This window comes from Mus caroli, chromosome 15, assembly GCF_900094665.2.
Source record: "Mus caroli chromosome 15, CAROLI_EIJ_v1.1, whole genome shotgun sequence".
NCBI lineage: Eukaryota > Metazoa > Chordata > Mammalia > Rodentia > Muridae > Mus > Mus caroli.
This window is the reverse complement of record NC_034584.1, coordinates 52,099,973-52,127,339: the sequence shown is the minus strand read 5'-3', so window position 1 is coordinate 52,127,339 and position 27,367 is coordinate 52,099,973. Positions and strand designations below refer to the sequence as shown.

General features: G+C 39.8%; 1 protein-coding gene across 2 annotated transcripts in view; it reads left to right on the top strand.

Annotated features, from left to right (window-relative positions):
* Atad2 (ATPase family AAA domain containing 2) overlaps positions 1 to 24,574 on the top strand; it is a 45,277-nt gene extending 20,703 nt beyond the window's left edge. The window contains exons 10-28 of one of the 2 annotated variants that reach the window (XM_021183846.1): positions 1,003 to 1,111; positions 1,455 to 1,570; positions 2,704 to 2,878; positions 4,222 to 4,310; positions 7,524 to 7,683; positions 8,738 to 8,828; positions 10,246 to 10,560; positions 10,655 to 10,769; positions 11,940 to 12,126; positions 13,161 to 13,346; positions 14,273 to 14,408; positions 15,446 to 15,642; positions 16,297 to 16,456; positions 18,741 to 18,863; positions 18,976 to 19,119; positions 19,917 to 20,306; positions 21,281 to 21,414; positions 21,910 to 22,038; positions 23,037 to 24,574. In XM_021183846.1, the coding sequence (XP_021039505.1) occupies positions 1,003 to 1,111; positions 1,455 to 1,570; positions 2,704 to 2,878; positions 4,222 to 4,310; positions 7,524 to 7,683; positions 8,738 to 8,828; positions 10,246 to 10,560; positions 10,655 to 10,769; positions 11,940 to 12,126; positions 13,161 to 13,346; positions 14,273 to 14,408; positions 15,446 to 15,642; positions 16,297 to 16,456; positions 18,741 to 18,863; positions 18,976 to 19,119; positions 19,917 to 20,306; positions 21,281 to 21,414; positions 21,910 to 22,038; positions 23,037 to 23,081 (3,001 nt within the window). In that variant the 3' untranslated portion in view covers positions 23,082 to 24,574. The remainder of the gene's footprint in view (positions 1 to 1,002; positions 1,112 to 1,454; positions 1,571 to 2,703; positions 2,879 to 4,221; positions 4,311 to 7,523; positions 7,684 to 8,737; positions 8,829 to 10,245; positions 10,561 to 10,654; positions 10,770 to 11,939; positions 12,127 to 13,160; positions 13,347 to 14,272; positions 14,409 to 15,445; positions 15,643 to 16,296; positions 16,457 to 18,740; positions 18,864 to 18,975; positions 19,120 to 19,916; positions 20,307 to 21,280; positions 21,415 to 21,909; positions 22,039 to 23,036) is intronic. The other variant, XM_021183847.1, reaches the window with a different exon arrangement.
* Positions 24,575 to 27,367: the final 2,793 nt, after the last annotated feature.

Here is a 27,367-nt window from a genome sequence, read left to right as displayed (position 1 = left end):
CTGTGTGGGTTCCAGGGATGAAACTCAAGTTGTCAGGCTTGATATTACTTCTGAGATTTTGCTGGCCTCGGATATCTTTTTATGGCTGATAAGAAAGTAGAATAATTTAGGGATAGTAAGTATACCTTAGCTGATTAAAAGGTTGTACCAGACATTAATACAAAGGGAGTTCCTGCCTTATTAGAAATGAAATATCTATAGTCAAAACAAACTGTAGACTAGGACATGGTTACTGAAACAGGAGGGCTGGGTGGCTGGATTGGTTGGTTGACTATTATTAAGACAAGGTCTAGTGGCTGAAGAGGTGGCTCAGCAGTTAAGAGTGCCAACTGCTCTTCTGAAGATCATGAGTTCAAATGCCAGCAACCATATGATGGCTCACAACCATCCGTAATGAGATCTGATGCCCTCTTCTGGGGAGTCTGAAGATAGCTACAGTGTACTTACATAATAATATTCGTTACTTAATAATATTCATATTATTCAATCGGGGCTGGAGCGAGAAAAAAGTCTGAAGACAGCTACAGTGTACTTACATAAAATAAATGTTTAAAAAAAAAGACAAGGTCTAATGTAGCTCACGTGGGCTCAGAACGTGCTGTACGTAGTTCAGGATCTTGAACTCTCTAATTTTCCATGGCAGGCACCTGCCACCATGCCTTGCAGAACTTATATGATGGCTCACAAATGTCTAACTCGAGTTCCGAGTTCATTTAGAATCCAAAGGTTGGCACTGGGTGTGCCCCGCAGTCACTGCGCTTTGGTTGGAGGCAGGGTCTCGATGACCTAGAGCTCATCCTCGGGCTAACCTGACTGCTCTGGAGGTTCCTCTCCTCTGCCTCCAGGACCCTAAGATTACAGAGGGCCTGCCACCTCTACCCATAGTTTAGTAGATTTGGGTATTAATAAGAGTAATATTATAACATTGAATTTAAAGACAAGGATGTTTTGATATATGTCTTTATATATGTGTATGCGCTGCGTGCATGTGTTTTTTAATAGGTGCCTCCCACTAAATTTTCGGAAAGATGAAATAAGAGGGATTTATAAAGATCGAATGAAAATTGGAGCAAGCCTTGCTGATGTTGACCCAATGCAACTAGATTCTTCAGTGAGTATTTTAAAATTTGTACTTGAAGTGTAATTTCAATCACTTTATGTTTGTCTTATAGGTAAATAAACTTTTTTTTCTTATCAGAAACTTAAACTTTTATATATATTTTAAAAGCAAAAATCTTTGGGGAATTAGAGAGATGGTTCAGCATTAGAGCCTTTGTAGCTCTTAGAGAGGACCTGAGTTTAATTCCCAGCATCCACATGGTGCCCTACATATAAAATAAACATTTAAAAAAGTATCTTTGGACTACTATTGTTAATCAGTTGGTGTAGGTTGATTATGAAGACATAGGCAGTGTCTTAATTTTAATACAGATCTGTGTCCTAATTCACTGCAGGTGCGATTTGACAGTGTTGGCGGCCTGTCCAGTCACATTGCAGCTCTAAAAGAGATGGTGGTGTTTCCCTTACTTTATCCAGAAGTCTTCGAAAAGTTTAAAATTCAACCCCCAAGGTAATAGAAAGACGCTTTTACTTATAGCCACAGTGTGTGTGCAGTGCTGCTCTCTTGACTTCTTTAAATCTTTTTTTTTTTTAAAGATTTATTTATTATTTATTATATGTAAGTACATTGTAGCTGTCTTCAGACACTCCAGAAGAGGGAGTCAGATCTCGTTACGGATGGTTGTGAGCCACCATGTGGTTGCTGGGATTTGAACTCCAGTCCTTCGGAAGAGCAGTCGGGTGCTCTTACCTGCTGAGCCATCTCACCAGCCCCACTTCTTTAAATCTTGTGTGCGTTAGAGATGTGGGTGCAGGTTCACATAAGCAGATGTCAGGCGTGTGCTCTGATACTTAACCTTGAGACAGTCTCACTGACACTGGAGTTAGGCTGGTATCCAACAAGCCTGAGCAGCCCTCCCGCCCCATCCTCTCACCAACACTGGGGTTACAGATGTACACATGACTGTAGTCAGCTCTTTGATGTGCTTTGGGATTTGAACTCAGGTGTGCATGCCTGTACAGCCAGTCCTTTTACTACTGGTCTAGCCATTTCCCCAGTCTTCTTAAATATGAGTGTGCATGTGTGCATGTATGCATGTATGAGTGTGTGCCACCTGTCTAGGAGTGTCTGTGGAGGCCAGAAGAGGTCGTTCAAGCCGTAGAGCTGGAATCACAGTTGTGAGCCATCAGACATGAATGCTGGGAGCCAAGTTCTGGTCTCAGATGCCTTTAATCACAGCCTGGCAACCTGAGTGTGCCTAGAGCTATAGTAACGAGAAGGGAAGACCAGCTCCAGTTGTTCTCTAGTCTGCACACAGGATCACTAATGGTTTTTAAACCCATCCACATAAAAAAAAAAAAAATAGAGAATTCTGTGATTGTGTGATGTGACTGCATATGCGAGGTAAGGTAGTATCTATGATCAGGTAGTAAAACAATGTTTCAAATAAAGGGGTTCTTTCCATTTTTTTCATGTTGTATTGATACTAACTCTCAGAGTTTGAACTTGTACTTTATATAACAATGAAACTTTCAGTTTAATGTTTTAAATTAATTAAAATGGTTATGAGATTGGTTTCTTAATTTTTGTTTCAGTAGTCCACCTTTTAATTTAGTACTGAAAGCATGTAACATGTTTTGCAGAGGTTGTTTGTTCTATGGACCACCTGGAACTGGAAAAACCCTGGTTGCAAGAGCACTTGCCAATGAGTGCAGCCGAGGGGATAAGAGAGTGGCTTTCTTCATGAGGAAAGGCGCTGACTGCCTGAGTAAATGGGTAGGAGAATCTGAGAGACAGCTTCGGTTGCTATTTGATCAGGTGATACTAAATTTTCCCTATATAGATTTTCTTTCCTTTTTTTTTTTTAATTTGATGTAAAAGTTTATTTGGGCTTATGGTTCTAGGGGGATCTATCATAGTGGGTGGCACAGTAGCAAGTAGCAGGCACGGTGGCAGAAATGGGAAGCTGGGAATTCACATCTTAAAATCTCCCTTGGACTGGTTTCATTCTTGTGTACAGCTCCCCTTGTCAGATATCCTCTCAGTTCTGACATCTCTAGCATCCCGGGGTCTCTACTGTAACCTAGGCTTCTCTTTCACAGTTGTATAGAGTGGCCTTTCAGCCTGTTGCCCTCTGTGCGCCTTCATGTGGGAGCTCCCTCCTGCACCACGTGGATTTTGAGAACTCAACCATAAGGATGAGGCGTCTCCTCCTGAGCAGTTTAATACTGGTGGATTATTTGGCAGTATGGGAACCAGGCGATCATTCCCTAGCAAACCTTTCAGTTTCATATGCTGGAGTGTATTGACAGTGTATTGTGAAATATTAGCATTCTGCTTCACCAGGGCATGCTGCTAAAGCTTTGGCTTTGTGGTTGCTTGGTGTTGGTTGTTTAGGAAGGGTCCTTCTGTATAACCCTGGCTGGCCTTCATTTTTGGGATTAAAGGTGTATGCTAACATGCTTGACATTGAAAATGAGTTTAAAAACCTTTTCAGAACTAAGAGTCGAGCCAGGTGGTGGTGGCGCACGCCTTTAATCCCAGCACTTGGGATGCAGAGGCAGGGGGATTTCTGAGTTCGAGGCCAGCCTGGTCAAAAAAGTGAGTTCCAGGACAGCCAGGGATCAAGGAAACAAAAACAAACAAACAAACAAAAAAAAAACAAAAGAACTAAGAGTCTTTATTTTGCCTTCACTAAAATACTTTTTTTAAGTTTTGCATGTTGTTGAGGAATGTTTTTCTTTGTAACATGAAGGGAGAGTACAACTGTCCTTCATTTGTTTCCATAGTCAGTAGTAAAGTTTTTCTGTGTNTCTAGTAACTGTAACTATGAAATTCAAGGTATATAAATTCTGGAGTAATTCAGANATTTCAAATTAAAAATACAAATAAAATTAATTATATTAATGTGCNTATGTAAAGTTCTAAAAATAGTTTTTGGAATTTCTAGTTATTATAAATAGTTATATTGTAAGTAGTATTATAAATAGTTATATGACCAACTCTTAAGCAAGAGTGAATGAAAATAGATTGTAAAGATATATTCCAGTTTATAAATTATATATATTTAATAAATTTGAGTGAAAAATTGATTGGACCTCTTTGATTAAATCTATTTGAGGATTTTTGTGGTAATACAGGACTACCGGACCTTCTTTTAGGCCTATCAGATGCGCCCAGCAATTATATTCTTTGATGAAATTGATGGTTTGGCTCCAGTACGATCTAGCAGGCAAGATCAGATTCACAGGTAAACTTGATTAAGTTGTGTTAATATTATATAAAAGATAAGAATTATATAGTGAACAAGAACTCAGCCCACAGAATCAACTGACTGGGATTCAAGTGGGCCTATATTGATTTAGGGAGTGTCTGGCCTAGGTCCTAGGAATACATACTATGGTTGTATAGCTCGGTGTTCTTGTGGTGTTTCTAACAGTGGGAGTGAGGGCTGTCTCTGACGCTTGCTTGCCTTTGGACCCTTTTTCTCCTACTAGGTTGCCTAGTCCAGCCTTAATGTAAGAATATGTGCTTGCTCTTGCATAGCTTGTCATGCCATGTCTGGTTGAAGTCCCTGGGAGACCTGCTGTTTTATGAAGGAAGGTGGGAGAGGGGAGGGAGGACAAACTGCCATCAGGTTGTTGTAATATATAAAAAAAAATAAAAAGGAAAATTTTTTTCAAAATAAAACCCCCACAAAATTAAATTAATACTATATTTAATATGAAAAAGATAAATCATGAAAGAAACTCATATATTAATATCTATATAAATTAGATAGATAGATTTTTTTAAGTTAACCTGTTTTGAGTATCAAGTTATTATCAATACAGTTTATAGTCTTGGTTACAGATTTAATGTATGTTACAGGCATTGATGAATATAACAAGGCTGTGTATAGAATGTGGCTGACCTAGCCAATTATCTGTAGTTCTAGCCTGTCTACAACTAAGACCTGAGAATTAGATTTTTATCAAGTTTTAGGCTCACGGCGGTGGGTGGCACACTCCTTTAATCCCAGCACTTGGGAGGCAGAGGCAGGCGGATTTCTGAGTTCGAGGCCAGCCTGGTCTACAAAGTGAGTTCCAGGACAGCCAGGAATAAAAAAGTTAGAAAAGTTGTACCTTTTTTTTTTTTTTAATGAAAATGAGGACATGGTTGTTCCTGTGGTTGAGAAGAGTTGTATGAGGTAGAGTTCATCCAGAGTCCAGACTGAGCCAGGCCATGAGTGAAGAGAGGAAGGGGAGACAGGGCAAAGCAGCAAAGAGCAAACTGACCAGGAGCCAAGTGGCCAAGTAGCTGGATTCAACAGGAATCAGAGGCTGGGGGAGAGGGTAGGGTAGGAGTGGGCTGAGAAGTACTGGGATGACCAAGGTACTGAGTGGAACTTACCCAGAGTTTCATTGGCATCTGATATTTTTTCCAGGATGAAAAGAGAGCTACAAAACTATCTCAAGTCTAAATTAGTTTGTTAGCTTTTCGTTCATTTGAAATCTTTTTTGAGGTACTAGGGTGTGAACCCAAGACCTCCTAAGCCTTGCGTTACTGTGAGTTCTAGCTCAGCTTTACTATCAGAGCTTCTTTCTAAGTGGTCTCACTAGGCCATGGGTGAAGAGAGGGGAAGAGCAAGAGAGGAAGGGGAGACAGGGCAAAGCAGCAAAGATCTGACTGATTTTTGAGACACCGTAAAGCATATTTGCATGCCTTCATGTGTGATGAACAGATGTAGTAATGACAGTTTTGACCCTCTGTACTTCCCGTTTAGCAAGATGGGGCTTCTCTGTGTAGCCCTGGCTATCCTGGAACATGCTCTGTAGACCAGGCTAGCTTCAAACTTACCGAGCTCTGCCTGCCTCTGCTACTGTGTGCTGGGATTAGGTGTGAGCTACCATGTGTAGCTCAATTTTTTTTTTCCTGTCTTTAAAATGAGATTTGGTTTTTTTTTTTTTTTTTNGTTTTTNGAGACAGGGTTTCTCTGTGTAGCCCTGGATGTCCTGGCACTCACTTTGTAGACCAGGCTGGCCTCGAACTCAGAAATCCGCCTGCCTCTGCCTCCCAAGTGCTGGGATTAAAGGCGTGCGCCACCACGCCCGGCTTTGGTTTTTTTTTTTTTTAAAGATTTATTTATTTATTATATNTAAGTACACTGTAGNTGTCNTCAGACACTCCAGAAGAGGGCGCCAGATCTCGTTANGGATGGTTGTGAGCCACCATGTGGTTGCTGGGATTTGAACTCTGGACCTTCGGAAGAGCAATCGGGTGCTCTTACCCACTGAGCCATCTCTCCAGCCCCCGAGATTTGGTATTCTTAAACCAGCAAAATTACTCTCTGAGATGTAATTTGATCCAGATACCCTCTTATAGCACCTGGGATGGTTTGAATATGAATGCTCCCATATATATTCTACTTTGTTTGCCATTGTACACATGAGTTTGTTGCACAATTTTTATGTAATTTGTCCTATATGAAAGTCCTCATATTCATGTTGTAGTCTGGATTTGGAACTTTGAAGTTCCCTGTGAAATATGCTTTATAAAAATTAAGTCCAGGATCTATTTGTGACTCTACAGATTATTTACTTTGTTGCTCTTTTTTTTTTCCTGGTCCTGAGCACACAGCCTTGCATATTATTAGGTAAACACTCTACCCTGAACTATGTACATCCCAGCCCTTGATTTCAGTGTATTTGGTTTTCTTTTTTAAATTTGTGCATATGTGCACGTGGGTGCTCACATGCATTCATGTGGAAGCCAGGGGAGGATGCTGAATGTCTTTCACTTTTCACTTTACATTCTTTGTGTGTATGTGCACATGTGCATGTATGTAGACAAACTGTTTGTGGATGCACGTGGAAGTTTGTGGTTGATGTTGTAAATCATCTCGAAAGCTCCTCTTTTCACTTACTGAGATGGGGTCTCTCATTTTATCCTGGTACTCACCAGTCTGGCTAATTACTTGCCAACTTGTGGGGGTCCCATGTCTTCACTTTATGAGGTGGAAACTCCAGGCAACTTTGCCACACTAACTTGGCAATTGAATGAATTCTGAGGATCAGAACGTCAGTCCTTCTGCTGGCAAAGCAAGCACTTGAACTGCTGAGCCATCTCTCCCCCCACATCAGTTCTCTCACTGAACCTGAAGTTCCCTGTTTGACTAGGCTGACTAAGGCCAGTGAGCTTTGGTGACTCACCTGTCCCTGCTTCACAGAGTTTAGGTGAGAAGCATCCTCAGTAACACCTGGCTTCTGTGGGAGTGCTGGGGGGCTGCCGTCCTCTTCTCAGCATGGGTTCTTAACCCCTGAACCATCTCTAGTTTCCCTGTGTTTTCCATTGAACAATAGCTAAGTGCCATAAAAAATTTCATTTGCACGTTTATCCATTGAAATAAACCTTACCAAAAGAAATGCTACTGCGTGATTCTTTGTCCATAATACTAACTAGTTTTCTTATTTTTTATGTTTAGTTCTATTGTTTCAACCCTGCTAGCTCTTATGGATGGTTTGGACAGCAGAGGAGAAATTGTGGTCATTGGAGCTACCAACCGGCTAGATTCCATAGACCCTGCTTTACGGAGGCCCGGTCGGTTTGACAGAGAGTTCCTTTTTAGTCTACCTGATAAAAATGTAAGAAAAGTTTACATGCTTTTTATTATTAATAGTTTTTGTAAAATGCATTCCTTTATGTGGCAGGGGTGGGGGAAATAGGAAGTGTTCGTGCTGCAGAGCAGATGTGTAGGTCAGATGTGGGAATAAGTTTTCCCTTTGTACTGTGTGGTCTTGTGGATAGAACTCAGCTCATCAAGCTTGGATGTAAAGCTGATTCAACCGGCTGAGCCGTTTTCCACTCCAGTAACAAGTTCTGATACAATAAAAAGTTGTAGACTTTAGTTTGGATCATGATCTTGTGATCATTCAGAAGACCTCAATAGAGGTAATTTATGATCGTTAAGCAAATCTCCTTCCCCAACTGCTTTTAAAACTGTTTTCGCTTAAGCATGCCCTTGATGTTGTCAGTTTCATTAGCTTCATGAGTCCTTAGCCAGCTCATTAGCTTTGCCTTCTGCCAGAACACTATTGTACTGCAGTAACTAGTACTAGTTAGGCTGAAACCACCGAATGCTTCCGAGAAGCATGTAAGGAAATATGAGTAGAGCTGACTGGAATGATCATTCAGCATTAACAGTGCTTACTTACAGCTTTTTTGGAGGACTGGAGTTAAGTCCCCAATACCCACATGGCGTATGTGGCTCAGAACCACGTATAACTCCAACTGGGGAATCTAGCACCTTCCTCTTGAACTCAAAAGCACCTGCACTCTAGTGCATATATCCATTCAAAGAAACAGTTAAAAATTTAAAATATATATTCTTTGCAAATGAGTAGAGCTGTCAGTATTCTTATTTCTTAATGTACTCCTGAATGGATAATGCTGGGTTTTTTTATTTACATAAATAATGAAGATAACTTGGGCACATTAAATAGAAATTGTTTAATTTTGTTATATGCTTATAGGTGTGGGTTTTTTCCCTTCATTTTCATGGTCTTATACTTCTATTTATATTGTTTTGGTTACTTTAAAATTTTAGATAGTCAAAAGTAGTTTGCATTCAAGCATTTCTATATGGGGTAACCTAATGGTTACAGATGTAGAAAATTAGAAGGTTTTTTTCCCCCATAGGCTCGAAAAGAGATTCTGAAGATTCATACAAGAGATTGGAATCCAAAGCCAGTGGACATGTTTCTAGAAGAACTAGCAGAACACTGTGTTGGTAAATACTTTTTTGGGCATGTATGAAAAATACTCTGTTCATTTCAGAGATGAAACAAGTTGAGGTCTTGCTTTAAAGTTTAGATTTAAAAGGCTGTGAGATGACCTAATGGGTAAAGGTGCTTATAGTTCAAACCTGGTGACCTGAGTTCGGTTCTTGGAAGACACAAGAAAGTGGAAGGAAAGAACTTTGCTCCACAAGGCTATCCTCTGACCTCTATGCATTTGTACTCACACATAACAAAGCCACAGATGTAGCCAGATGTAGTAGTACATATTTGCAGTGCTAGTAGCAGGAAACAAAGACAGACTGCAAGTTTATGGCCACCCTTGTCTGCCCAAGAAGAAAGAGCTGATCTGAAAACAGAGCACAGTTCATCTGTTTTCCATCTCTTTTGTGTGTTTACCTTTAAGATCCTAGATATTAAAGAATACTTGTCCAAGTGTAGCAGCATAACTATCTCTGCATCCCTATCACTTGGGAAACTGAGGCAGGATTGCCATGAGTTGAAGCCTATGTTAAGTATAATATCAGGCAAGCTATGGGTATATAGTTGTACCTTGTCTTAAAAAAATTGAAATATAAACATAAAATTGAGGACTAGAGAGCTACCTTAGTGTTACAAGTACATACTGCTCTTTCAGAGGCTCTGAGTTGTTTCCAGAACCTATGTCAGATGGCTCCCAACTACCTATAGCTCTAGCTCCAGGGAATCCAGTACCCTTTTCTAGCCTCTGTGTGCATCTGCACGGTAACATACATACCTCCACATGACAGAAACATAATTCTTTTTTTAATGGACAAATTGATCATTGAGGGAATTTGAGAGCAGCATAGACGTGAAAATAGTAATAGCCCTGTGAATTACGCAGTATTAATTTAGATACAGAGTCCTCTGCAGAGGATAAGTGAGTCTTGAAAGCTCACACAGTAAATGACAACTAGAATTTGAGCTTTGTCTGACTTTGGTGCACACCTTTAGTCTTGGGACTCCAGAGGCAGACGCAGAAGCAAGGGCAGGTGGATCTCTAAATCTGAGGTCAACCTGGTCTACACAGAGTTCTGGGCCAGCCAGAACTACACAGAGAGATCCTGTCTCAAAACAACACAACAGAATTCTTGCTCTTAATCTTTCTTCTGTACTTAGTGCTTGCATGTTTCATTCAAAGGTTATTGATTTGTTGACGCCATCTAAGTTCACTTTACGAGTGAGAAATTTTAGTTTTGTTACCCATAGTCTAGTAAAAGATTTAATTTTTAAATTTTTCTTTTAATCTTGAAGTTTGAGGGTTTTGTTTCTTTCTTTGCCTATTGATTCCCATAAATAGTCTAGTAAAAGATTTAATTTTTAAATTTTTCTTTTAATCATGACTGTCAGTAGTTTGAGGCTTTTGCTTCCCCCCTTTCCTGTTGATAGGATACTGTGGTGCGGATATTAAGTCAATCTGTGCTGAAGCTGCTTTATGTGCCCTACGTCGACGCTACCCACAGATCTACACCACCAGCGAGAAGCTACAGTTGGATCTCTCTTCAATTACCATCTCAGCTAAGGATTTTGAGGCAGCTATGCAGAAGATAAGACCAGCTTCCCAGAGAGCCGTGACATCACCCGGACAGGCACTGTCTGCCATTGTGAAACCACTTCTGCAAAATACTGTTCATATGATCTTAGAAGCCCTACAGAAAGTATTTCCACACGTGGAAGTTGGAACAAACAAGGCCTTAAATTCAGGTATAAAAACTTGATTGACCATTGAAAGAAAGAAAGAATGACCAAAAAAAAAATTACTAATGGACAGGTTCTTTCTTTTTTTTTTATTCTGTAGATGTTTCTTGCCCTTTTTTAGAAAGTGATTTGGCATACAGTGATGATGACACACCATCTGTGTATGAAAATGGACTTTCTCAAAAAGAAAATTTAAATTTTCTTCATTTAAATAGGTATGTTTCCCAGCAAATGAATGTTTTAGTGTGTAAATTCCATAAAAATGAGATTTTTTTTTTTTTTAAAAAACAAGGTAAAAGATGCCAGCTAACCAGCTTTGTATTTAAGTTAAAATGTTAGGGATGGTAAGAGGTCTCAGTTATTTTTTAATGTTTTCATTACAAACATGAAAGCCTAAGTTCAGCCCCTAAAGCCCATGAAAAATTGTAGGAATGAGCCCGGCAGTGGTGGCGCATGCCTTTAATCTCAGCACTTGGGAGGCAGAGGCAGGCAGATTTCTGAGTTCGAGGCCAGCCTAGTCTACAGAGTGAGTTCTAGGACAGCCAGGGCTACACAGAGAAACCCTATCTCGAAAAAAAAAAAGAAAAATGTAGGAATGGTGTAATTCCAATGTTGAGAAGGCAGGATCCCTGGGACTCACTAGACACCCAATCTAACCTAATTGGTGAGGTCCAGTAAGAGACCCAGCCTCAGGGGAGGTAACTAGGTTCGTAGGATGACACCTGAGATTATCTCCTATAGTCTGCCCCCACACAAGCACTTGTACCCATACACATTATACACTTACATTAAAAAATACCAAAGTTTGGGTATGAAGAGATTGGCTAAGCAATTAAGAGCACTGGTTGCTTTTCAAGAGGGTCTTGGGTTCAATTCCCAAAACCTACATCACAGTTCATAACCACCTGTAACTGGTTCCAGGAGACATGACACAGGCACTGCATGCTGGTGGTGCAGACATGCATTTAGCACTTGTGCACATAAAAATCTTTTTTTTTTTTTTTTAATAAAGTAATCAATAATTGAATTTTGGCCAGATTTAGTGGTACATGCCTTTAATCCCAGCACTTGGGTGTCAGAGGCAGGTGGCTCTCTGAGTTTGAGTCCAGCCTATTCTATATTACTGAATTCCAAGACAGCCAGAGCTAGCTACATGGTGAAACTCCATCTTAAAAAAAAGAAAAGAAAAACTCAAAATGCATTGTTGCTACTGTTATTCTGATGTAAAAGTATTCTTAAATCTGGGACGATTATTACGAGAAGCTTTGCCATGTTATAATTGGCTAGTCATATAGGCAAGACTTGTGAAGATTTGTAATTAGCGATTTAAAGGAAACATTCAAATTTCTCCCAAAGACAGCTTTTTTTTTATTTTATTTTTCCAGAAATGCCTGTTACCAGCCTATGTCTTTTCGACCAAGACTATTGATAGTGGGAGAACCAGGATTTGGACAGAGTTCTCACTTGGCACCAGCTGTCATCCATGCTTTGGAAAAATTTACTGTATATACATTAGACATTCCTGTTCTTTTTGGCATCAGTACGACATCTCCTGAAGAGGCATGTTCCCAAGTAAGTTTTCCAACCAATAAGTTATAAGATAAAAGTCATTCAGAGACAAAGTCTAAAGTTGACTTTTCTCTGGGTTGTTTTTGCTTTTAAACTTTTTTTTTTCCTAGACAGAGCTGTGGTTGTCCTGAACTGGCTTGGTAGAGTTGGCCTCAAACTCTCAGAGATCAGCGTGCCCCACCATGCCCAGCAAACTTGGACTTATAAAAATAAATTTTTATTCTTTTATATTTTTTAAAGATTATTATTATTTATATGAGTACACTGTTGCTCTCATCAGACACATTCCAGATGGTTGTGAGCCACCATGTGGTTGCTGGGAATTGAACTCAGGACTTCAAGCAGAGCAGTCAGTGTTCTCATCTGCTGAGCCATCTCTCCAGCCCCAGAAATTTTTATTTTATTTAAAGCTTACAAAATAGGAGCTGGAGAGATGGCTTAGAGGTTAAGAGGCCAGCTTGGTGTACAGAGTGAGTTCCAGGACAGCCAGGGCTACACAGAGAAACCCTGTCTTGAACACCATCCCCCCCCCCAAAAAAAAAGCATAATAGTAATAATATTGCTTAGTTATTAAATACTATACATTTTTCTACTTCTTAACATTTTGTCAGAACTTGGGTGAGTTATTCTGTTTTTTGTTTCTTTTTTCCTATTTGCAAGGTGTGAGATGATTTGGGTATTGTGGGAATTGATGTAGTTAAAACAATTACTGTTTCTTAATCAGTACACAGATGCTTTGCTGTTTCTATTGTTGACATGTTTAGACTTAATTGGTTAATATAAAAATATTTTATATTTGAACAGCAGAATAGCCTTGTAGATTTCATGGTCTATCTGTTTTCTAGTTGCCTGAATAAATTATTTTCTCCCAAATAAAGCATTTATTAAACAATTTTAAATGGTTGTAGGGTTTTTGGACAAGCATTCAAGAAATTTGAAGGTTTTATGTGAGAATCCTGGGACATTACTATAGCATTAGTTTTACTAATATGCAGACTTGAAACCAAATATAATTTAAAAAATTTTTTTCTTATTAGATGATTCGTGAAGCTAAGAGAACAGCACCCAGCATAGTCTATGTCCCACATATCCATTTGTGGTGGGAAATAGTTGGACCGACACTCAAAGCCACATTTACAACATTATTACAGACTATACCTTCATTTGCTCCAGTTTTACTACTTGCAACTTCTGAGAAACCATACTCAGCTTTGCCGGAGGAGGTAATTGGGGTAGGGGTGCAGAAGAGTTATCTTACCCTAAAATAACTTACCCGAAGAACCAAGTGCTTCGGAGGTAAATGAAACATGAGGAGTAGTCTTCATCAGGTACACCAGTGGTGGCTGTTTGTGTTGTGCGCTCACTGTTTAGAATGTACAGGTCTAGTAAGGGGAGATATAGTCGTGCCCCCCCCCCCCACACACACACACACACAGGGTTTCTCTGTGTAGCCCTGACTGTCCTGGAACTCACTTTGTAGACCAGGCTGGCCTCGAATTCAGAAATTCACCTGCCTTTGCCTCCCAAGTGCTGGGATTAAAGGTGTACGCCACCACCGGCTGGCATACATGGTAATGTTGTTTTTAACAAAGGTTGAACCATTTTGCTTTTCTTCACTTCTCAGCAACACTTGCTTTTATGCCATTATTTTTGAACATTGATTCCCATTTCATATCTTTGGGGTGTGAGACTTAGTAAGCCCATTGCATAAATTAGTATAATAAGTGTTACTATATTCTAGTTAGATTCTTCAGTTTTAAAGATGACCCGACATTTAAAGATATTTAAAGATGACACCTCTATCCATACTTAATTCTCTGTGTATGGGTTCCCTTCCTGCTTGTGTGCTTATATGTCACATGCATGTGTTGCCTGTAGAGGCCAGAATAGGACATCAGATCCCCTGGAGCTAGAGTTACAGGTGGCTGTGAGCTGCTGTGGGCGTGCTAGGACTCAGAATGGGGTCCTCTAGACGAGCAGCAAGTGCTCTTAACCACTGAGCCATCTCCCCGGCTTCTGTACACCTACTTTAAAATGTTATTAGAAATATGCATTTATTCTACTGATGGGCTAAGTAATTGGTAACATACATGTGTGTTTGTTTATATTTCATACATGTATGTTCCTTATCTGTTATACTTTTTTCAAGGTACGAGAATTGTTTACCCATGATCATGGAGAAATTTTTAATGTACAATTACCAGATAAAGAAGAACGAACCAAATTTTTTGAAGATTTAATTTTAAAACAAGCTTCAAAGCCTCCTGTGTCACAAAAGAAAGCAGGTTCGTTATCTAATAGAAAATAATTATAAGAAAAATTACAGCTAATGTAACTGACATCTACCCAATTGCACAAATTCATCCTCAGTTTCGGGGTGACATATATATATATACATATATATATATATGTGTGTGTGTGTGTGTGTGTGTGTGTGTGTGTGTGTGTGTGTGTGTGTGTGTGTGTATGATTTNCTAGCTTGTCTTAGGTTCCTCTTTTCATGACTTATATTTAATTATGTAAAGGCATGTGCGCATGAGAGCCAGGAGAGGGTGGTTGAAGCTAAACTTTGAGGCAGTTGTGAGCTCCCGGAGGTGAGTGCTGGGAACTGTGTGTCCTCTAGAAGATCAAGGTGCTCTTAGCCACCGAGCCACCACCCCAGCTCTAGAGCTGTGTAGCTGTGTTCTTACCTCTACTACCACTACCTTGTTCTGTTGTTTGTTTTAAGAAAAAGCAAAAATTGTATTTAAAATGCACACAGTGTCACAGTTTCACTTTTGGTTCTTGTAATGCTTCTATCTTTGTCCCTTATTGCTGCTTAACTTGGGTCTGGAGTTTCAGATATCAGTGCTGGGAATGAACCTAGGTTCTTTGCAGGACCAACAGGATGCTTTTAAAAGGTTGAACTCTCTCTCCTTTTTTCCCTTTTTCCTTTCTTTTTGGTTTTTTGAAAGATTTTCTCTGTGTAACCCTTCTCCCTGGCTGGCCTGGAACTCAGGTTGGCCTTAAACTCACAGACATCCACCTGTATCTTCTGAGTGCTGGGATTAAAGACTTAGTTTAAATTACTTTTTATTTAGTGTTTGTATGCACAAGTCAGGACACAGCTTGCAAAAGTCACTTCTGGAATTCAGGTCATAGGGTTTGATAGCAGGCACTTATGTCTAAGCCACCTCTAGTCTCATTTCTTCTTTTAATCCTGAATATTGGTTTCCCATCCATTGTAAAGAAAATAACCCTCCACCCTTATTCGGTTTGAACTGAGTTATTTATTGCCCTCCAGTTGTGGAGGGTGTTAACTAAAATCTCCCTCCATGCGAAGTTCTGCAGGCCTTGGAGGTGCTCCCAGTCGCACCACCGCCTGAACCAAGACCACTGACAGCAGAGGAAGTGAAACGGCTTGAAGAACAAGAAGAAGATACATTCAGAGAACTCAGGATTTTCTTAAGAAATGTCACACATAGACTTGCTATTGATAAGCGATTCCGAGTCTTTACTAAGCCTGTTGACCCTGATGAGGTATTATTAATTTCATCTTTGGATCAAATATATTTAGGCCATAATGATAGAAAAACAAAATAGTTCGTGTAGGTCCCCTGCAGAACTCAGAACTTGTGTTCTCTATATGACATGCGAACATAGTGTCCTAAGCATGTATATATAGACTGTAAGAGCTATCCAATATATTTCTATTGTCTCAGAGAATAAACAGTAAACTTTTCTACACATTTAGACAAAAGGAGCTTTAGACTGTTTTAATTACTCGTGGTATTATCATTTGTAGTTTAAAACGTTGGGCTTAGAGATGGGTTTTTAAGACAGGGACTTGCTTTGTCATATAGGCTGGTCTGAAGTTTACTATGTAGTATAGGCTACCATGAACTAAGTGCTGGGGTTACGGGCTTATGTCAGTATTTGTCTGTTCTTAAACCAACATTGAAGGATGAGTAATAATTGAATAAGGAAAGAAATAAAAGATAATACTAGCGAATATAACTGCTCAAGAATAGGAGTAAATATCAAGCAGAAATGGATTTATGATAGCGCCAAAGCATTCATCAATATAGCATCCTTATTTTACTTCCTCTCTATTGCCATTGCAGAAAATCTTTTTCTTTTTTTTTTTTAAATATATATAACGCTAAGTGATTTGGTCATTTGCTTGGATTTTAGGTTCCTGATTATGTCACTGTCATAAAGCAACCAATGGACCTTTCATCTGTAATCAGTAAAATTGATTTACATAAATATCTCACTGTGAAGGACTATTTGAAGGATATTGATCTAATCTGTAGTAATGCTTTAGAATACAATCCAGATAGAGATCCTGGAGGTGAGCATTAATGAATTCCTTTTTAAGGTGTGCTTTGAGGGGGCTACTCATAATTAATGAGGGTTGTTGATGGTGTTTATTTGTTTGGTTGGTTATAAATATTTTACATTCAAAATACTGTATAATTCTCACAATTACCTCATTTTATTCTACAGCTGAGAAAGGTATAGTTTCGAAAGATTAGAACTTTGTTCAGAGTCACAGTGCCAGGGAAGGACAAGGGCAGAATTTGGGTGCACAGTTCTTGGTGTTGTTTGCTTGCTTGTTTTTCTCACTCAGATCCCCAAATATTAACCACATAATGCATCCTCTAATGCAGAGGTTCTCAACCTTCCTAATGCTGTCATCCTCTGATACAGTTCTTTATTTCATTGCTACTTCCCAGCTGTAATGTTGCTACTGTCTTATGAATTGTAATACAAACATTTGATGTGCAGGCTATCTGATATGCAGTCCTGTTTCGTTTTGACCCACCAGTTGGAAAGCACTAATGGAACAGCAGCTTGAGTAGGAAGATAAAGCACTAATAAAGTAGATTTCACTTTCTTCTCCACTTCTCTCTCTGTGTGCTCTCTTTCCTACCCTCCCCCCTTCCCCATGAAGACTTCCCTGGCCTTGTCCTTGGGGCCAAGGAACTCACCCATCTAAGCAGCTTCCCAATAAACCTGCATTTAATATAAAAATAAAATAGATTTCAAAGTATTTTTCTTTTTTTTTTTTAAGATTTATTTATTTCATGTATGTGAGTATACTGTAGCTGCCTTCAGACACCTGAGAATGAGGCATTGGATCCCATTACCGATGATTGTGAGCCAGCATGTGTTTGCTGGGATTTGAACGCAGGACCTGTGGAAGAGCAGTGCTCCTAACAACTAAGCCATCTCTCCAGCCCCTTTTTAAGTTTTTTTTTTTTAATGATGTATTTATTCTTATTTTATGTGCATTGATGTTTTGCCTCCATGAATGTCTATCTTAGGGTATCAGATCCTTTGGAACTGAAATTGGAGTTGTGAGTTGCCATGTAGGTGCTGGGATTTGAACTCAGGCTCTTTTTTTTTTTTTTTTTTTTTTTAATTATTGATCAATATTTTTTAACTTTTTAACATCCTGCTCACTGTCCCCCTTCCAGTCATTCCCCCCAACACAACACACCTCCCTTTTTCTCTGAGTGGATGGGAGCCCCACTGGTCCCCTGGATATCCCTCTACCCTGGGGCTTCAAGTCTCTGCAAGGCTAGGCGCTTCCAGTCCCACTAAGGCCAGACAAAGCAGCCCAGCTAGAAGAACATATCCCGTGTACAGCTTTTGGGATAGCCCCTGTTCTAGTTGTTAAGGACCCACCTGAAGCTGTACACCTGTTACATATGTGCGGGAAGGCCTAGGTCCAGCCCATGTATGTTCTCTGAGAGTCCCAAGGGTCTGGTTTAGTTGACTCTGTTGGTCTTTTTGTAGAGTTTCTATCCCTTTTAGGGTTGCAAGCCTTCTTCCTCTTCCTCAGAGTCTCCAAGCTCTATCCACTGTTTGGCTGTATGAATGAACCCAGGCTTTTTAATAGCTCAGCTATTGCAGGATATTTGACCACACTGTGAACTCCTAGTTTGTATTATTTTCTGAAAAAAAAACTCTTTCTAGTTGTGTGGCTCTCCCTTAACACCCACCTTTAATCCCAAACAAGTTTACATCAAGTTAGTGTGTAGAAGGAAGCCTTCATGTTTGAAAGTGATGTCTAATTGAGAGATAAAGTGAGGAATTATAAAGATTTGACATCTGAGAAGAGAGGGTAAAGGGAAGCTACTTCAGAGAACAGTGTGGAGAGGGGCAGAGGCAGTTTTATTGAGACTATTGTACAGTGACAGACTGCACAGAGAACAGTGTAGGCACAGGTGAAGACAGAATGAAAAGGAGCCAGAAGATTAGTAAAGGACTATTAAAGTTCCTTTTGTTCTTTTTTGGGGTGGGTGGGTGGATTGACTGACTGACTGACTGATTGATTGATTGACTGATTGATTGGAGTCAGAGTCTCACAGTGTAGCCCTGGCTGACCTAAACCTCACAGATCTGCCTGCCTCTGCTTTCCTGGTATAGGGATTAAAGAATGCCAGCCCCTGTTAAAATCAAGATGGCGTGGCTCCTGTTTGCCTTGACGTATGTCCAAGTCATTAAATTATTACTCAAAGCAGAACAACTTCTATGAAGTTAAGGAATTGTAATAGCTACTATCGTCACCCAAAATACTAAGTTTACTATTGGAAAAGGATTAAGAATTCTATTTCCTTATTTCTCAGATCGTCTTATCAGGCATAGAGCTTGTGCTTTGAGAGACACTGCTTATGCAATAATTAAAGAGGAGCTTGATGAAGACTTTGAGCAGCTTTGTGAAGAAATTCAGGAATCTCGGAAGAAGAGAGGTAGGGAAGTGCTTGGGCGTCTGAAGAAGATGCTTTGGGTGAATGGCCTCAGTCTTTGTCTCGCTTTGAGTTCTGGGGACAGTTTTTAAAATCCTGTTTATCTGCTTATAAGGTTGTAGCTCCTCCAAATACGCACCATCTTATTACCACGTCATGCCAAAGCAAAATTCTCCTCCTGTTGGTGATAAAAAGTCAGATCAAGAGCAGAACGAGAAGCTAAAGGTACCATGCACTCCTGTGGCATGCAGCACACCTGGTAAGTACTCTGGGGTAATTCACGTGTATGGCATTCCTTCATTCTCTTCTTGCGCCCTTTACTTTGTCTTGTACTTTGTTTTGCTAACACAGTAAATTGTATCTACTTTGCTGATACTCAAGCAGCTAAACTGTAAAGTGCCCAGAGCCTTCTTTTTCTATATACATTTTTGCAAATACAGTGAATTGTTTAGTGACAAAGCCTTGGCGTTGTGCTGAAGTTCTGCCTTCTCTTACCACCCAAGCACTCAGCTGTCTCTCAAGTTGTATTATTTTTGTTATGGTTTTTCAAGTTCAACCTGTATTCTCCAGTTGTAGTGTCTACTAAGCCTTACCTCTTTCTAAGACAAATGAAGCGTAGTTTTACTGTCTACCCTAGACAGAAATTTAAACTCTCCTGTACTTTAGTTTCTTCTGTTGTAAACTGATGATGCTAATGGTAGCAAGCCTCATGAGTTTAAAGTGAGATTCCAATGAATTGGTCTGCACGACATGCTTAAGAGAATGCTTAGTAGGTCATTAGAAGTCTTGACCAGGAGTTATTCAGTGTGTGGCCCATCCTGCTGTGCAGCAGTAACTTATAATGCATCACATAGATCATGTCATTGCCCCCCTTAAAGTTATTTAAGATTTTTTGATAATTCAAAAATCTCAACTTGGCTCAGGTCATTTTGTGACCTGGCCATCCTTCGTGTCTATCTTGTCACAGTAGTTTACTGTTCTGTGTTTCGGCCATGTGAAAGTACTGCAGTTTCTTGACTTCTTTACCTCTTGTTTCTTACGTTAAACTCCTTGTAGCTCAGTTGAAAAGAAAATTCCATAAAAAGTCAAAGTGGCATGTAGGCACCAAAATAAAGCGAAGGAAAATTTCACAAGCTAAAGACAACAGCCTGAGTGCTATGAACAGTTCAAGTAGGAGTGACACAGAAGACAGTCAGCACACACATGCAGAGCACACGGAGCTTGGAAACACGGACGAGTCCTCGGTAGAAGAAAGTGACAAGCAAAATAGACTTGAAAGCAACATAGACTTGAAAAGTAACTCAAGTTCCTCTAATATTGAGAATGAAGTTGAAGAGCCTAAGGAAACTGCGGAGGGCACAGAACTGAGAAAAGACAGGATTGTTTGCAGGGGTGATGCCTCTGGCTCCCAGGTCGTAGACATTCCCGAAGACAGTGAATCAAAAGGTAAGTCTCACGGAAAAAGTCAACTCCTCAGCACCCGGGAGGCCAAGGCAGGTGGATCTAAGTTTGAGACCAGCCTGGTCTACAGAGCTAACTCTTAACAGCCAAGGCTAGTAAAGAGAAACCCTCCCTGTTTCGAGAAACAATAATAATAAACACCTTTTAAAACTTGAGATAATTCCTAAAGAAAGTCCTTATATACCAATGTATTGCTTTTGCTGTTTTTCAGAGCACAGATGTTAACTAAGTAGAAAAATAGCATTATCTTTACTTAACCTTTCCGCTAATAGACCCAAACATCCATGCATACATGTATAATAGACTAAGCTTTTGTGATGATGGACTACCCCGGAGATTCCATCCCTGTGGCTACTCTAAGATCATGGCAGTGTCCATGTTTCTCAGTTGTACTCTAATGGGCTATAGAACATGAATGGACTATAGAAAATCTTGAGTGCAGCCACAGTATTAGAGTAAACTACTGCAGGAAAGAGAATGGAAACCAACCTCTAACCCACATACAGGAAGAGGGGTGGAGAAAAGAGGGAAAGAGATGCATATGTTTCTCCCCAGCCCCTGCGAGAGGCGGAGGCTAAATGAGGCAAGGATATACTCAGGTCCTGAAAAGACATTGTTCAGACTAATACCAACTTCTTTAGTGATTATTATCCCATTAGTTGCTAAGAAAAAGTGACACTTGACTCGGTGTGCCCCCTTTCTGCCAGTTTCAAAGGACCTGTCAATCCCCTAAAAAATCAATTTGAGAACTACTTCTTATATTTTTGTTTTGGTGGGGTTCTGTTTGTTTGCTTTGAGTCAAATTTTACTAAGTAGCCTCAACTGGCCTGGTTTCTAATTCATAAAGATCTATCTTCTGTTTCCTGAGTGCTGGGATTAAAGGCAGGCATTAATCTCATTATTTGTCTTAGGCATTATGTTTGTGAACAAAATAATAATTGTTTAATTTTTCTCTTTAGAAATGGATTTTCTGCGAAGGACTCTAGCTAGAGGTTCCCAGGTAGAACAGCAGGAGCTCATCAGTATGGAGCAGGCTCTGGCCGTTCTCTCTCAGCCGACACCCTCACTTGTGGTGGACCACAAGCAGTTAACAGTACGTTGAACTGAAATCCTAATGCCCTCACTAGACATTTTAGTCTTCCTCACACAAGAGATTGCAGGCTAGAGGTAAATTAACTACATAGGGATTCCTCTTAAATTCCTTCTCCTTCACGAAAAGCTCTTCTGGGCTGGAAAGCTGGCTCAGAGGCTCAGAGCTCTGACTGCTCTTGAAAACTTAGGTGTAACATCCGGTGTCCTCTTCTGGCCTCTGGGCTCCAGGTATGCCCATAGTATACATTAGATAAATATTTAAGTAATTTTTTTTATAAAAGAAATTTGTTTGGAGATAATGAAAGTTAAACCAGGGCCAAAGCTGGTGTCACAGAATGAAGGAAACCTAAGAGAGTCATTGCCAGAGGCCTACATATCTCAGCGGAGGCTCGCTCTGCTGACGTGTTAGCTTTATAACAGTTCCCTAAGCATTCAGAATTAAAAATCTTGTTGCAAGGAATTAATCTGGAACATATAAACACTTGTTTTCTTTTAGAATCTTTTGAAGATGGTTGTTAAAAAAAGTCAGAAATATAATATATTCCAACTGGAAAATTTGTATGCAGTAATCAGCCAGTGTATTTATGAGCACCGCAGGGACTATGACAAAACAGCGCTTGTTCAGGTAAAGTTTGGACTTAAAACTGGTTTCGTTGCTTATTTTGAGACAGAGTCTTTCTACACAGCCTTGATTATCTAGATAAGTAGACCAGTCTGACTTCAAACCTACAGAGATCTATCAGGTTCTGTCTCTGCTTCCGCCTCTAGAGTGCTGGGATTAAAGGTTTTTAAAGGTGTGCACTACCATGCCTAGCTAACTAGAAACACTTTACACTCCCCTTGCCAGGTAATATTCCATTAAAGGTGACTGAAGTCTTAAAGACGAACCAAAGTGTGGTGAGCCACTTATAAATTTCATTATTTAGGTATAGGCAGAAGGATCAGTGTCCAAGGTCATCTTCTGCTATGTAGCATGTTTGAGGCCAGCTTGAAGTACATGAAACTCAAATCCAAAAAATAATAATTTAGAAGCTATTTTTGTATGAAGACTATAGATTATTAGTAGATATAAACAAGTGTAATGTGATATAAATCTAAGAAATCGATTAGATTGTATTTATGATAAACAATGGCTCCATAGTATTGATAAAACCAGAAATATATACTTAAATATAGAAATGTGCTTTTTAAAAATAGCCTTTTTCCACCCGGGCAGTGGTGGCACACGCCTTTAATGCCAGCGCTTGGGAGGCAGAGGCAGGCAGATTTCTGAGTTCCAGGTCTACAAAGTGAGTTCCAGAACTGTCAGGGCTACACAGAGAAACCCTGTCTCGAAAAACAAACAAACAAACAAAAAACCCATCATGTTAAATGCTACTTACATATTACCAGTCACCTATAAAATCTGCCCTCTAGCCACCTAGTATATGGAGTGTGTGGGTGTGAGTGCACTGTCCCTGTAGATTTCACTAGGATGTATGCATGCTATTTGTAGGATACGGTTGCTTACATTGTATATAAGTCTGACCCGATACTTACGTAGATAGTTAATATTCTTATCGGTAATTTTTTTTTAGCTTTTCTTGGTATTGAAATTTTCTTTCCTTCTTGTCTTTTACACAGAAAATGGAGCAAGCAGTAGAAAACTTCATTTTTTCCAGATTATAGTCGATACATTCAAGTACTTTATCTTCAGTTCCTATTTAATTGTCTTCAGATATATCTTCATGACTGCTGCAAGATAAGATGAAATCTTGCATCTTCAAGAAAAGATTAAAATAGTAAAAGTGTCTTAAATTTCCTGATACTTATGTACATATAGTAAGATAACTGGTCTTAGATGTTTGAGCAAAGCACTGCTACAATAGTAATAGTTTGGCTAGATCTTAAAGCTATTTTGGTAATTAATGTTTTGTGACATTTAATAATGACTTAGCAAGCATTGGATTTTTTGTTGTTATTGTTGTTCTTGCTAGCTAAAGCACTTTTAGTTTTATCCTTCCCTAGTAGGTTATTGTATCAGACTAGAATTATATCTGTTATATTTTGCTGTCTTTGTTTTCCTTTGTCTTTCTCCTATTTGCCAAAATTCAAGTTGTGATTTTCAAGAGGACCTCAAAACAATTCTGTACTTAATATAAAAATCAATGTCTTTAGATAAATACTTTAATAGTTCTAATTTGGGTTAATATTTTTAAACGTATTGTTTACTTTTGTAATTATATACACAACAAATATATTAGTGACTAGTTTTTGTATTTGACAACTGTTTACCATTGTGTTTAGGTTATATTCTATAAATACTCTTTATATACATATGTATGGCTATAAATATAAATTTTGTATTGCTGGTACCAAAACCTTTTTTTTTTTTTTTTGGTTTTGGTTTTGGTTTTTCCAGACAGGGTTTCTCTGTGTAGCTCTGGCTGTCCTGGAACTCACTTTGTAGACCAGGCTGGCCTCGAACTCAGAAATCCTCCTGCCTCTGCCTCCCAAGTGCTGGGATTAGAGGCGTGGGCCACCACGCCCGGCTCAAAAATACATTTCTTAAAGTTGAAATCGTTTGCTTCTTCCATAATGGGACGTTTAAGCTTCTTTCGGAACAGCATGTGTTGGAAAGCTTGTTTGAGAATGGCTACTAGAGTTTAAGAGGCTACGTATGGGGTTTGTGGGGGATGTAGTGGTGGTAAGGATCAGACCTAGGGCCCAGTGTACACTTAAGCACATGCCTAGCTCAAGAGTTTAGATTTTAGTATAGTTTAAAGTTGAGCTGCCTTTTTTTATGTAGATATTTAAAGTATTTCTGAAGTTCAGGAATTTGGATACCTTAATTAGTAGATGCTGTCCTATATACCTATTAAAAATGCCAAACACTGATAACATTGAACATGTTCATATTGATAGAGATAATATTGTATAGGTCTAGTGTGTATGTATCTGGGATCTCCACCCTTGAGGCCGAGACAGGAAGATCAGGAGTTCAAGGTCATTCCATACATGTTAAGTTTGAAGCCAGCCTGGCTACTTGAGACTCTGTCTCACAAAAGCAAATAAACAAAGGATTATGCTTAATCGTTTTCATTGAAGTTTATTATAACTTATTTCAGATGTGTCCTTTTATTGTACATTTTTGTATAATAAATGTTGAAGTTGAAAACTGTTACTTGTTTCTAGTTCTTGTGTGAGTGCATATGTGCCATAACTTTTGTGTGGAATCAGAGGACAGCTCTGTGACGTCTTTCTTTGCTTCCATGCTTATATGATGTGAATCTAGGGAATCAAACTAGATTACTAGGGTTGTATGTGTACATGTGTGTATGCGTTCATGTGTGTGTCTGTGCATATGCAAATATATTCTCTTACTTTGTTATAACATTTTCCATTTTCAAGATAAAACACAATTCCAAAATACAACTAACCCAGTTTCAGTTCCTGTCTTAAGTTTTGTTTTGTTTTAACCTAGGGTCATGTCTGATGTTAATTACTGTATCCGTGTGTTGCCATGGAACAGTCAGTACCAGTGATGAGCACTGTGTGGGGTTTCTAGCCACTACACCTAGTCCTAGAAGAGGGAAGACAGGAAGTCATTACTGAAACTGCAAAGACAGCTGCCATGATTCAGCCTCCCTCACAGAGTCAGCGTCTGCGCCTTAAGCTTGGAGGAAATGAGAATAAACACCCTAACCTCTCTCTGTGTCCTCTTGCTACATCTCAGTAGTTCACCCAGGAATAGTAATTCCATCTGTAATAAATAGACTTGGTGGATGCACAGATCCTCTACCTTGAAGCCTTGTCAGAGTAGAATGGTAGGAAGAATCTTCTCCATGGGTGCATTTCCACAGGCCCAGTCATCAGTAACTTTGTATCTGTCATATGCTCAGAAGCTACAGTTTTTATTTACTTTCTAGCTGTACCTTGCCCTTATCCTAGGGAGCATTGTAACAGTCCTAAATGTTTCCTCCAAAAGTACACAGTCACTGAAGGCTATGAAAAAAGCACACAACAATTGTTGGTTAATTCAATCAATATTGGAGGCCTGTGCTAAAACCAAATCATATTAGCAGAATGCTGGAGTTTTGATTGGAAGTGATGATAGCGAAGGGAGAATCATTTAAACCCATCTTAATGTGGATCCTCTCGGGATGGGAAGTATCTATAGAGACTAAGATGAGGAAGGAGGGCTGGTGAGATGGCTCAGCAGTTAAGAGCACTGACTGTTCTTCTGGAGGTCATGAGTTCAAATCTCAGCAACCATATGGTGGCTCACAACCATCTGTGTAATGAGAAACAAAACCTATGGGCTGGAGCAAGAGGGAGAAGGGGAAAGGTGGGGGGTGGCAAAGAATAACAAAATTTTTAAAAAGGTGAGAAAGGAGATGAAATGTGTTTTTAATTGGTTTATCTGAAGAATAGCCCACTTTGGGATAGGAGTGCTACAAATTACAAAGCAAGAGGAAGGAGAATATCTTTTTTAAAAAGTTAGAAGTTTGTTTTAGTATGTGTATGAGAGGAGATTTTATATACAGAGAGAGATAGGAGATATTTGAGTGTCCCCAGAGAGCAAACCCTTGGAGTTGGAGGTGTTTGTGAGCTAACCAGTGTGGGTGCTGGGATGTAAACTCTAAACCTCATTATAGAGAGCAGCAGGTGCTCCAAGCTGCCTGATCCCCAGTCCCCCAGAAGATGATTTTGATTTTGTTGTTGACTTTTAAGAAGAAAAGTATCATTGAAATGGAGGCAGAATGGGTTTCAAATTCCCTTCTGCAAGCTGATATTACCAAGGGGGTTGGAGATACCCTGTGTGTAACCTGCTCTGCTCTGCTGCTGCTCCTCCTCTTCCTTCCCCTCCCCCTCATTCTTTCTCATTCTCTCCTTTTTCCTCCTCTTCATTTTTCTTCTCTTCCTCTTTTAAATTATTGTTTTTTATTTCGCATGTATAGATGTTTTGCCTGCACGTGTCTTGTACAGCAATTGCATACTATGCCCTTGAAGGCCAGCAGAGGTGGTTGGATTCCCTGTAGTTGAATGAACTGACAACTGTGAGCTCCATGTGGGGGCCTGGAACTGAGCCTGGGTCCTCTGCAAGAGCAGCACGGGCTCTTAGCTACTGAGCCATTTCTCCTTTCTCCCCTACCCTCCATGCCTCTTGCTTACCCAGCCCATGGAGTTCTCTCTGTTGACACTACATTTATTGCAGTTCACTCCAATCCTCCCATCCGAGCCTCATGTTGAAACTTCAGGTGTATGGAGCCACTAGCTGGCTCAGGTCCTAGGCCTTTTTTTGTTTGTTTGTTTTGTTTTTGTTTTTTATTTTTTTGTTTTTTTTCAAAATAGGGTTTCTCTATTGCCTGGCTGTCCTGGAACTCACTCTGTAGACCAAGCTGGCCTCGAACTCAGAAATCTGCCTTCCTCTGCCTCCCAAGTGCTGGGATTAAAGGCGTGTGCCACCACCGCCCTGCAGGTCCTAGGTCTTTTAAGGTCATCGGTTTAGGTTGTTTTGTCTTGGGTTTTGATTATAGATCCATCATTCACCACAATAAATCCTTAGTTGACAATAATAGAGGTATCAGATAAGGAGAGAGGGTTACAGTGAGGGGCAGGAAGTAGGCGATTGGCCCAGAATGGGGACACATGGAAGGTTCTGGTGAGGGAAGTCCAAACCTCAGAGAAGTAGAGCTAAGTGGCCATATTCACCGGCAATGCCAGCACATAGGAGTCAGAGACAAGAGCATCATGAGCCTGAGTGACACAAGATATTGATTCAAAACAGGTCAGAGGGGGGCTGGTCAAATGGCTCAGTGGGTAAGAGCACCCGACTGCTCTTCTGAAGGTCCAGAGTTCAAATCCCAGCAACCACATGGTGGCTCACAACCATCTGTAACAAGATCTGATGCCCTCTTCTGGAGTGTCTGAAGACAGCTACAGTGTACTTACATATAATAAATAAATAAATA